Below are 12,946 nucleotides of genomic sequence, written 5' to 3'. Positions count from 1 at the left end.
TACACACCACAAAATTCAAAATCATAAACACAAACACATTCCCTTCTTCTCCCATAGTTTCGGCAACTTCTTCATTCTTTAAAGTTCAAGACCGTAAAGCATCTCCATCTCCATTCAAGCATCTTTGCCTTGATCCTCATCCATTCCACCACCTGTGAAGCTTTTTGCGTTCTTGAAGATTTCAAAAGTGTAACCATGAACACCCTATTATGTTTTATATTTTGGTTTATTTGTAAAACAATTTCTGATTTCGGTTTTGTTTTGATTGAATATGATTTGCAATTTCATAATAGAATGAAGTGTTGATTTTAGATATATAGTTTTCGAATACTATGAAGCGTGTTTTAGGTTTTAGGTTTTCAAAGTGTTAATTGCGATTTCATATATGTTATGCTTGATTGTTGGTTTTGTGCGAAGAACCCACCGTTTATGTGTTAATTGATCTTAGGTTGCATACTTAGATTGATGAGCATGTAATTGAATTCATATTAAGATGTGCTAGCGTTCTAGGTCTAATCATTGAAGTGAAAAACCTACAATTTCTTAAGTAAATCAACAATGAGTTTTGCATGATAAGATTAGCGTTCTAACTTGTTATCTTCGCTTGAATTGATCAAACTTCCATGTGTCTTTAATGTATTGAAAGTGTTCATGTTAGTGATTAGCTACCACTAATAATTGGCATGCTTAATAGGGTTAACTATGGTGCGTTCATCTAGTTAATTTAATTAAGGGAAGTACAAAAGACTTTGTATGCGTTCATCTCTGTTCTTGATTGATTCATTGCTATAACATCTTTTGATTCTTGATTGATGCCTTCCTATAACATGTTTTGATTTGTTCTATTCATATAAATCTACTTGATTATGTATTTTGATGTGTCACATGTATATAATTAGTTGTTAATTTAGAATTAAAATCTTAAAATCTCCTTTCTTGTAATTTCCGTAAATATTGTATATATTCTTTGTTTCGTTTTATCTAACGTTTTATTTTTGCAGGAATAAATATCCCCTAATCCCCAACCAAAATGATACCCTACTTGTTTTTACTACATTGATGGGGTTTTTAAATTGAACATTAACTTTTGTGCAGGTCAGTGTACGCACTATCCTGTTCATCATCCATTTGTGCATCATATGCACTTTGTATACTATCACAACCTCATACATTTCAGACTCATACGTCGTATTAACACTCGACAAATATAAGCATCCACACAATGTGTAACATGCATCTCATATAACCATTCATGCACCTCGATGCATTTGACTCAAACATCACTTAGATTGCCCTAGCGCAATTAATATGCTCTTTGTACACTCTTATCTTATTCAGATGTATTAGCTCGATGATGTGCCCCCGTGGCACCAACTAAAATGAATACTTTACAAGGCCCGTAGAGTCCCTTCTTGCTTACGGAATTGGGGGACTAATATGAGTATGGCGTGTACGGTCGTCACATAGAAAAGTGATGAAATTCTGCTATAAAACCAATACATAATTTCTACAACCACGGCTTGCATATGGTCATAATACTTGCGGCAATTGAAATACTCGATAAGTCTTTGTTCACGCGGAACTTGTATTCAATCGACAAAGAAATAATAATAATTCACACTGATATAATCTTTTATGTATTAACTTTTTCTCCCTTAATGATAATGAGAATGTATTCTCCATCATGGGTGACGAAGACAAAAGTCACCTCCAAAAGTTTGGCAGTCGTATGTGCGCACGTCAAAAATATGAAGCGCAGATGAGACCACGCCGCGCCTTCTCCTCGTGATGTTGTTGTTGGACTTGGGTGATTGACAGAATTAGAACGGGGGTAGTTGGTTGACTTTGCCAAGCCGCGTGTAGGCGAGGACTGAGTACGGGATAAAAGAAATAATAGTTTACTGCGCACCTATACCAAACACGAAGCCTGACTCTGCCACGCGTCCATTGTGGGCCCCCCGGTCCAAATCCCACTCTATCTGTAGACACAGTAGGGGGGGGCGCGTGTGGGCGCTCCTCTCTCTCTCTCTCTCTCGGAGCCCAAAATATCAGATATAAATCTTTGGAATCTCTCTGGGAAACTGAAGGAAGGAAACGAGGGATCTCTTCTCTCTTCAGCTCAGCCATCCATGGCTCCCAGCAAGTCCAATTCTTCAGTAATCACTTCTCTCTCTCTCTCTCTCTCAAGGTTTTGCTTTGGTTTGAGTTTTTGATCATTCTGCTTCCGTTGCTATTTTCGATTTCGGCAATCAGCCATTGTTTTGGAAATCTAGAGCTTTGAATTTTAGTGCGGTTCTGGTTGCATGTAGCATTTCCAAGGTGCGATCATTATTTGTTTCTAGAATTTGAAGCAAAATTGACTAATGTGCTGCGAATTCATATCTTGGCAACTTTTAGATCAGTCCAATGTTTGAAGGAAATTGAACTCCATTATACATGAGCCATTGCCCAGCCTTGCCTATCACCTTCTGAAGCTAGTTGAGATCTACAAGGACTAGGTTTGAGTCTATAAGAGTAATCGATGACGTACAGATAAGAAAGCGAGTTAGAAAGTAACCAAAAAGAGTGATGCATATGAATCCTCAAGATAGATAGGTTTGAAAATTCAATCGTACCGATTCCCATAGTCATTTTGGTGTCATTGCGTCTAAATAATCATTACTTAGAGGGAAATTCTATGAGGTTATAACATGATGATTATTCTACATTTATTTCCGACTTCATAGTCCAGAAAGTAGGACATGTTTGTCATGGAAAGTTTTATTGCATTTTTATTGATAAAGATTATCAATTGTGATGTGCTCTTAATTAAGCTTCGTGTGTTTAGGGTGATGCAAGTGTTTCATGCCCACAACCAGAGAATGGTTGTCTCAATTCACTTTCCCTCTTAAGTTCAGAGAAGGCAGTCGAGGAACTTCTCGAGCAATCTTCACTTCAGGAAACAGATGACCACCTCATAGAGTTCTCAGAGGCTATGAGAAGTATATTTTTAAAACTCTAATGCTTTCTAGTACTCATCTGAAACTATCTTTCTGTGTGTGTGTGTGTGTGTGTGTAAATATAGATTATATGTAGGTATGTATGTATCATTAAATACAATGCTTATATTTCGTCCCCATTTCTCTAGCGGTTGCAAAGGCCCTGAGACGAGCTGCCGAAGGAAAGGCTTCTGCACAAGCTGAAGCAGCTGAATGGAAGCGCAAATATGAACTGGAGAGGGCGCGCAATCTGCATCTGGAACCTAAAGGTTTTTTGAATGATTGAACAACATGCATTAATTGTTATATGCTGGTTTTGTTCATTCATTTATTTTATATTGTACTTTCTGGTGATGCAATTATCCAATATTTCAGTGCTATTATAACAACTGTTAGAAGCCTTGCTTAAGTACTTGAGTTCATGGGACTTTGTTTCCTTTAGTGTTGGTCAGCGCTGATTTATCTGCAGACTTCATCCATCATTCTTTTCACAGCTTCATGTTTCTTCTGAAATTTTCTCCATATTTTGTAGCTCTTTGATCAGTGCCAAAGCAAACCTTCTTACAACTAAGTTGTTTTTATTGCATGGTACTTAACCATTTACGTTGATATTCTAATCTTCATTGATTCGACCATCTCACTTCATCATATGTTCAGTAATTTTTAGCTTCTTGTAGTGCTTTTCAGTCATTATGATGACCTATATTCAAGTAATTTCTGTCTATTTAGTAATGGGTAAAAAATTGGGATTGCTGCTAAAAACAGCTTTGTCTATGTAGAATTATCAAAGTGTAAAAGCATGCTATTTTATTTTATGGATCTCAGTTTCATTTCTTATGTAAGATATAACAAAAGGGTATTGCTGTTTGAAACTCAAAACAAAAACTGGTACTATATTGGGCCGCACTTCTCTTGTGTTTGCTGGAACCTATGGTCTTGGTTTGATAAAAAAGAAAAGAAAAAGAGGAGCAATTAAACAGTGGGTTTACATGGGAATCCTGGCCTCTGTTTTCTTGATGTTGGATAGTGTCCACTTTGATCCATGACTCCTTGAGTGGGTGTGGTGTAACTGTGCATCTCAATATGAGGAAAAACTTGATCTCCTTTTTGTAAATAATAACACTCTAGGAATTTTGAAACAGCAACTTATAGTAACTTTAGGAGATGACTATATCTTTTATTCAAGACTCATTCAAATAGATAAGATTTTATCCTACACTCCAAGACTTGTCCTAGATCAAAAACCTTAATGGATCAAAGATAAATGTTATTACTTATTACTAGTCTAATAGTTCCTTAAGATAAAGTCAGAGTCAACCTCTGATTTAGTACCAGGTGCTATTTAGAGTTCGTGTCCTAGAATAACTTGATGTCTTTTAAGTCTTTAAGAATACTATGACTTTTGATACAATGGTTTTCTATAATTTTTTTGAGTTATTTCAGATGTTTCGAAATAAGGCCCACTCCTATAAGTCACAGGAAGAAGATTTGAATGGAAGACGTATGATTATTGATTGAAGGCTTGGAGCCTTGTATTTGTCTCTATTTAGTATTTACTCTCTCCCTAGTTTTGATTTCTTCTGTTTTCAGTCTTCGTTGCAAGTTGCAATTACAGCAGCCTCATATCTTCTTTTCTTTTCTTTAATAGTTCATGTGCCACACTATTTCCAGTAGAACCTTAGTCTTTGGAGAGGATTTCACCCTTCCAAATCATCCCTGCTGGATGGAAAGCTGAAATTGCAGCTTTATCTGTTTCATAGATTCTCTGAGTTGAAACTGTATGTTGAGGTTTATATATACAGATTGGTTAGTTCTGGGTTAATTTTGATGCCTTGAAATTTCTTTCGATCCTGTATCTTGAAGAATGGGAAGTCTCACTTAGATAAGTGAAATAATCTATATAACTTGGTGTTTTACTTCTAATAGCATTGAGGCCCATTGGACAGAAGTGGTTGACTGGATGTTTTTTCGTGCAACTACATATCTTTTCTTGCCAGAGTTACCCACCGGTTCTATCCTTACTGATCAGTTCCCTGTGAGAAATGGTTGCCTGTGCTGCCCTGTGGTGGGTTTGCATGTGAAGGCGGAAAGTCTTGCAATAAGAAGTGACAAAACATATATGACTATATAAGTTGGTGGTTTAGTTTTGGATGCTACCCCACACCGGGTGACAGGTGGTTAAGTTGGAGATAATATCAGTGCTGTGCCTATTACTCCATTAGCCAGGGCCCCCACTTGTCTGGTCACTCTGATATTTGACAGGATTAGCTAAAATTCTGTTTTGTTTTGAAAAGCATATATTCCCACTCTTTTGATGTCGTAAGGTTCTCTTTTATATATATTTTTTGAACAATATGTTGTAAGGTTTTTAAAGCGTTTGGAAAATGTCTTGTTTTGGAGGGTCCCTTATATCATACATTATTATGCAATTTTCTCAAACTTCTATTTTTTTTATTTCTCTTTCTTTTAGTATTAGTTCTCCATTCCCCCTCCCTCTGATTTAGTGTTTATTATGTCTGTTCTGAAAAGAAACATTTTGTTCTTGAAAAACTAAGAATGGTAACTTGCTTTGTGTGGGTGACAATCTTATTGGTCACATTTCTGAGTTACTTCTTGATACGTCTGCAAGTAGTCAAAACTTGGATCAATTGCTTAGTATTGCTCGACTTTCTAATCAAATTGGACTCATTATCATCAGATTGTGGGAATTCCACTATCAGGCTACAACTTTTTTGAAAAGCTTCAGAGTTGGTGGACTTGGAGTTCTCTTTGTAGTGCAATTGGAACTATAGGAATTATGCTTCCATGTCTCCTCTGCTTGGACATTTGCAAGGAACAAGAAAGGAAAATTTCTGAAGGTATTTGCTCCGTCTTAAAACAAATAAAGTCATACCGATACTTCCATAAAGAACATGCTGAAAATTTCTAACCGAAGACTATTTGCCTTTGAACCTCTTTGAGGAGTCAATATCAAGAAAAGAAAAATAAGATGCGGCTTTACTTAATTGAGACCACAACAGAAGGCTGTTGCTTAAGGTCAGTCGGTCTTGTAGAAAACTGCAGATTACTGACTGCTAATTAAGGTGGTGTCGTTTAATGTTAGTTGAAGGTGCTACAAGGACCAGATGCAGGCCAACTATGCAGGAAAGAAATTTATAGTAACTGTCATGGATTGGATAACATTAGTGTAGATTTATTACTGTATTGTTTCCCAACAGTGCATTCATGTGAATTAGTTTTCTTTATCACATTATAAGCAAGTAATTAAAGCAAGACACCCCTAATGCCAGAAGTGTCCACTCTGAACACCTCTCAGGATAGAAAGAATCAAAATTGATTTTGGAAGGGGCTTGGAGTTCGTGATATTCTTGCTTGCTTATTGTGAATGCATGGACATTTTGTTGGTTTTAGGTTCATCATTTGTCTTGGGTAGAGATATGGTGTAAGATATGTTCATGGTAATGGTTGTATTTTCTCCTGAATGATTAAAGTTAGATGCCTATATGGTGCTTGGTACAGAGGGGCTCCCCCAACCCCCGATTACTGTACGAATTGTTTAGCTTCAAGCAAATCTGTTGTGATTATTTTCGTGGACTTAATATATATCCTTCCTTGATTTGACAATACGAGTTGTGTCGTCATTCCCATAATTCAATGAATACTATGTTTCACTTTAGATTAATGTTTTTCCTCTTTTTCTGTGCTACTTGTAATTTTTTTCTATGTTACAGGGCCATCACATAGAGAGAATAACGGGGATGATGAGAGGATAGAGAACTTGGCCAGGAGATCAAATGACCAATCTGAACAATGTTGTGGGAGTAATGGGATATGCTCTCATGAAGTTCTTCGGGATGGTGAATGTGATACTGATTCAAAATCGCTTCTCAATAAGTTTGCAAGAAAGGTAAGGTGCCTCTCTTTTTTGGGTCCATTTCTCTGGCTTGTTAAGGTTTACTCTCTCATTCATTGGATCTACTTTGATTTCTGTTAGTACTAGCTGTGGATTTGGGTAGTAATTCCAGCAACTCGATCGTTAATCACCCTTTCAATATGAATTCAGAGACTTTTTTTTTCTTTTCTTCCATGAGACAATTTCATCATATGGTCAAAATTTGAGCTGCATATATTCCGTAAAATATAGATGTCTGTAGCCTAATAACAATTTTTTTGGTAAGAAATCTTGGTTATCATAATCAATAATACAATATCTCTGTTTACTTTTAATATTTGTCATAAGGACCTGTTGGTGTTTCACATGTTGCAACTTTGTTAGTGCAATGAATTTTGCACAATTAATCATGACATTCATATTTCCACAGGCGTCATTCAAACTTTCATGGTGCTGCAAAGGTGACCAGAGTGACCAGCACAAGCATGACATTGTCTCTTTTGAAAGAGGAAACATAACAACTGCAGAGCGCAGCAGTAAACAGGTATGACCTATCATGTCTAGCATGCTGCTTTTAATTTGCCACTATGTCATGGAAAGTGGAGATGCTATTATTCATGAGTCTTTTGACAAAAAATTGGCATATTTTCAATAGGCTTACAGTTGAATTTACTCTATCTAAACGTTCACTTTTATTTCAGATTTCTTTGAAGTGGGAAACTCACCCACGGACTGTGCTTATATTGACCAAACCAAATTCAACTTCTGTTCGAATTCTGTGTGCAGAAATGGTCAGGTATGGATCTTATCCTCGGTCACTTGTGGAATCAGATTTAATTATTTATTTGCATAAGTTGCTTTGATATGCGTTACCTCCATCCACCATAAGTTCCAGAAGAGGTTAATCTCTACGTTGTGTCTTTTAAAGTGGTGCTTTTAGAGAAAATGAATAGATGCATGCTTCTTTGCTTGTATTTCATCTTTCGTTTTAATGAAGCACTTTTTTTTTGGAAATGTTATTTGTATGCCAAGTCATGCAACATACGGTTTGTGAATATATTATATGCGCCTACATTGTGAAAATGAGTAAATGACTCTCATTCTTTTCAAGTCTCATGCCAATATTCGGCTAACTAGGTTCTTATAGCTGCTTAACCTTTCAAATTTTGCAAGCTTACTCTATAATTGAATGTCGGAATATGTTATTACTTTCCTCAGTCCTCATTTTCTCTTTCCAGATGGTTGAGAGAGCAGAAAAAGTTAGATATTTATGTGGAGCCACGTGTGAGAGTTGAACTTGTGACAGAGTCATCATACTACAACTTCGTCCAGACATGGAAAGAAGGTGAGTACCACAAAAGGGTTGCTTCTTTCCTACTAGAAAATGGAAGAGTCTCTTTTATCCATGATACTTTTCTTTCAAAATCCTTTGTATACTCTGTGTACTCTTTTGATACATTAGTTTACATGCAAGATGCATCTATGAAGTTGCTTCTCCCATTTTCTTTCTTTTTTTTTAGAATTTTTTTTTCATTGAAGAAACAATATAACACGTCAAGGAAAGAAGAAAATCAGTCTTAAACAACGCTCTTTGAATCCCTAAAAAGAGATCTTTCGGAGTTCCATATGAAATAGTTGGAAATGAAGCCCCTAATAGACTTGAAATATGTTACTCTTCTCCAAAGAACTACAAATTCATCATTTTCTTTAAATATTATTTCTGCTGTTTTTTTTCGGTAATCGTGATAGTACTGCTTTCTTTCACTTCAAAGATTTCTTTCACTACAGATTAGTTAGCCCATAATATGGTTTCTGCTCATGTCCCAAAAATGACTCCTTCTCATCTCCTGAATCCTCCACAATCTACGCTGGAAACATTAGATTTTGGTAAGCCAAAAACCCAATCACATCTCCTAAGAATAACTATCTACACCATATTCCATAAATAAAGAAGATTAAAAAAACAATTGATACCTGATGACATAAAAGGACAAGCTTCTTTGTAGCAAATCCTTATCTTTTAGTTTTTCCCGGAGTTGAAGTGTAAGCTAGCACTTTAACTTTTCTTGGAGCTGAGAAGCTTTGTGATGAGAAAACCACTAGAGAATTATCACATCACTAGAAAATCCAGAAGAGTGAATGGGCGACTACTGGTATGAGAGGCAAGTCCTGACATGTTTGGGAAGTCTCTCTAGAGACTTTTTGAAGTCACTCTACAATCCTGTAAAGATTTCCAATTGCTTTTGTGCAATCCGTTTATGCCACATAGATCTACTATTGACCCCTCTAAGTTTATCTCATCAATCTTGTCAAGTTTTTCAGTATAATGTAAAACTGCACATTTCTCTACTGTTATAACTGAACTCTTTTTTCTGTTTGCTTTTAATTGAGTGTTGACCTTTTACAAGATCTAGCCACAAAATCAAGTGGGTCTGCATGTAATTTTGCTGATGATATTTCATGTAGATTCATTTGCATAATCAATGATCTCTGATTGCTGCGACATGTAAACTAAGAAACAAGTGCAATTTATGCAATCAGTTGTTCTGCTTATGATTTTGCTATTAACTGTGTAAAATTTCATGCTTTGCTTCACAGACACTGAGATTATGCTCCTGCATACAAAAGTTGACCTTGTGGTAACTCTTGGTGGGGATGGAACTGTCCTCTGGGTACGTGCATATAATTTTTGTTTTAAGCTTTAATTTGACCTTACTTCAGAGGGTTTTAGAACATTTGAGTACTTTGGGTAGGGGAATTTCAAGTAATCATATTCAGAGATGCTACACTATACAGAGAACATGGGTTCTGCTTCCTTTTGGTGCTTCTTAATATTGTTTCCCTGTCCATATATAACTATGCCAGGTAATGTGTAGGAATATTTCAAAATGGATATTATTTATTAGTGATACGAGCTTCACGGATAGATGCTAAATTGATAAAAGGTTCATCAGCAGGGTCTGATCTATAGCACATTATCTAAACTTTTTGCTTATCCAGTGGACCTGATGTTCTTCATTACTCTTATGCCTAGCTTAGGAGACCACGGTATGGTGGGTTATTGTGTTTAATAAGATATATTATTATTATTATTATTATTATTTATTATTATTATTATTATTTATTTATTTATTTTTTATCAGTTGTGCAAGTTACTTGAGGTACAATCTCAATCAAAATCAGCTTTCCTCGCTATGATTTATAAGCCTTTGGAACTGAATCCAGGCCCACGTTTCTTTGCAATGTCGGTTTTGATTAGTTATTTGTAGCTCTTAAATTGCAAGTGCTAACACCTCTTTCCTTACTTTACAGGCAGCATCCATGTTCAAAGGACCAGTTCCTCCTGTTGTGCCATTTTCTTTAGGATCTTTGGGATTTATGACTCCATTTCGTATCCTCTCATCATTTTCCTATTAAAGGAATTACTTACTAAAACAAAATACATAAATTATTTCTTAAAATTACTCTACACCAGTTTATTCTTAAAAAGAAGAAAAAAAGCTCTGAATATTTTCTTGCCTTTTTATAATATAACATTTTCTCAGTTCTCACTATTTCTATGTCTCATCGAGAAGTGATCCTTAATATGATTCAGACAGTGAACAGTACCGGGATTATCTTGATTCACTTTTAAAAGGTCCCATTAGTATCACGCTACGGCACCGGTTGCAGTGCCATGTTATTAGAGAATCAGCTAAAAATGAGTACGAAACTGAAGGGCCAATACTTGTTTTAAATGAGGTTACAATTGACCGTGGGATATCATCATATCTCACAAATTTGGAATGCTATTGTGACAACTCTTTTGTCACATGCGTCCAAGGAGATGGGCTGATATTATCGACAACATCTGGCAGTACTGCGTATTCATTAGCAGCTGGAGGATCAATGGTCCATCCCCAGGTATGTTCCTATGTTTTCATGTATCGGTGCCTGTTATAGCTTTTTCCAGAATAATTATGAAGTAGATCCGTATTCTATACACCCTCTTACTTGCTGAACTGGTATAAACTTACTGGCATCTTGTCCCAGTATTGTTGTTCCAAATTAAAAAAAGAAAAAAAAAATTGTAAAGTATTACACCAATATTTTAAAATCCGCTTTAATATTAGATTTTAAAATACAGTTACAACCATATGTACCTACTTCCAATTAACTCAGTCTCTCATCCAATATAACTCTTGTCTCCCTTCCCACCGTCCACAAACTTGTGATGTTTATATATAACTGTTATGGTTGAGGTGTACTGGTTTTTTGTAATAATTGTGGTACCACTATTATAGTTGCAATGTTGGATGGATTATAGTTAGTTGGATGATTACTATTATGTTTTGTAAAAATTGTGACCAACTGCTGAAATTGTGCTGCTGAGGTTGGGCAAACTGGTTTGATTTCATGTTATCAAACCATTCTACAATTCCTTCAGCTTAGAGTGAAATCTCTAACTCCTTATTCCATCAATCTTGCTTTGCCACCTAACTCAATCTTGCCCTTGCTATTCTAGTTTTTGGGATACATTGTTCGTTTCATTATTTCCCCGACTTCCATTATATTATATATGAGCAAAAAGATCGTGTTTACATGCTGGCTGATATGCTTTGTTTAGGTAATCAGTTGCATACTGTGTAATTATTGTGAGAGAGATTTTCCATAGAAGATGGTATTTTCCCCATACCTAAAATTAAATTAGGGCTATAAAATGATTCCCAAGTTATGAAAACTTGGCCTAACAGTATTTTTCTCATTAAAGTTTAAGGAGATTCTAGACTGTAGAGCAATGTATCAGGGGAAAATGGGAATACTTGAAATCTCACATGTTGTAAACTATTTTGTCAAGTTTTGCCAAATATATTTAAGGGCAATACTTACGACCTGCGGTGAAAGACTTTGCTGTATGCACATTGATGTATGATGTTTTGGAAGCTACTTGATTTTTCTTCATGATTGTAGGTTCCAGGCATCCTCTTTACCCCTATTTGTCCTCATTCCCTATCGTTCCGGCCTCTGATATTACCTGAGTATGTGACATTGCGAGTACAAGTACCTTTTAACAGCAGAAGCCATGCATGGGCATCATTTGATGGGAAGGACAGGAAACGGCTGGCAGCTGGTGATGCACTCGTGTGCAGTATGGCTACTTGGCCCGTCCCCACTGCATGTCAAGTTGATTCAACCAGTGATTTCTTAACTAGCATTCATGATGGCCTGCACTGGAATCTGAGAAAGACTCAATCTTATGATGGCCCAAGGGATATATAATACATATTTTCGTTTTTGTATATTAGTTTATGTAGTTAACAGGGGATCTTGTTAGAATATTAATCTTACTTGTGCCATATAGAAGGGAATACACGGTGGGGGTTTGAGTGGGGTGGGAAGGTGAAAGCAAATTTAGAGATTCCTGTAATTTTTTTTTTTTTCATTTTTATCATTTTCCCCGCTAAAGAGGAGCATATGTGCTTTCTCCTCCAATAAGTTAGCAGAACGAATGTTAAGATCGAATGTAACCACGAATGTCGTAGGAATTTGTAAAATGGATAATGATTATTTACTGATTTGATATATACAAGAAATTTGGTAGATGTCTAATGGATTGACCCTTGTTGCTTGTGATGCAATGTCTGAGTCACTTGATGCACCTTATATGATTCGTGATTAATTCCGTTGCATGTAAGAGATATAAGTAGACAATACAAGACTTGAACTTGACACGGGTGGAATTGTAGGAAATATGACTTGGCAAGCCTGATTTTGAAATGGTGAATTGTCTTTGCTTGTGGTCCGGCTGTTTCGGACATGGTGTGAAAGAGAGCATTATAGATTTCTAGATGTTGGGTGCGGTTTTCGTTGGCTTTGTTGTAAATGCAAAATGGCGAGTTTATGGTTAGAGTTTGGTGTCTGTTACCGTTGGTTCTACATAAGAGATATTCTTCTTTGGATTGAGCTGTGGTGAATTTACATAGCCATTTTGAGTTCATGATTTTTTTATTTATCTAAAAACTAGTATTAAACATTTTTTGGTCAAAGAGTTTGGAATTTAGCCTAGCTGGAAAGCTCAATCCCACGTCTATACATA

General features: G+C 36.0%; 1 protein-coding gene across 2 annotated transcripts; it reads left to right on the top strand.

Moving 5' to 3' along the window:
* Nucleotides 1–1,999: 1,999 nt before the first annotated feature.
* LOC112201417 (NAD(H) kinase 1) lies at nt 2,000–12,459 on the top strand. Of its 2 annotated transcripts, none has more exons than XM_024342292.2 (11): nt 2,000–2,156; nt 2,828–2,981; nt 3,128–3,247; nt 6,710–6,885; nt 7,301–7,414; nt 7,572–7,666; nt 8,109–8,215; nt 9,469–9,542; nt 10,183–10,261; nt 10,466–10,773; nt 11,821–12,459. In XM_024342292.2, exons 1-11 carry the CDS (start codon nt 2,130–2,132, stop codon nt 12,127–12,129), a joined length of 1,563 nt encoding a protein of 520 aa, XP_024198060.1. In that variant the 5' UTR covers nt 2,000–2,129; the 3' UTR covers nt 12,130–12,459. The 2 variants fall into 2 exon arrangements, with proteins under 2 accessions (XP_024198060.1, XP_024198061.1); XM_024342293.1 differs by lacking the exon at nt 2,000–2,156 and adding an exon at nt 5,677–5,836 and having other exon boundaries at nt 2,840–2,981.
* Nucleotides 12,460–12,946: the final 487 nt, after the last annotated feature.

Source organism: Rosa chinensis, chromosome 5 (genome assembly GCF_002994745.2).
Source record: "Rosa chinensis cultivar Old Blush chromosome 5, RchiOBHm-V2, whole genome shotgun sequence".
In the NCBI taxonomy this organism is placed as follows: domain Eukaryota; kingdom Viridiplantae; phylum Streptophyta; class Magnoliopsida; order Rosales; family Rosaceae; genus Rosa; species Rosa chinensis.
Note: the sequence above shows the minus strand (reverse complement) of the source record. Positions and strands in the feature narration are given on the sequence as shown.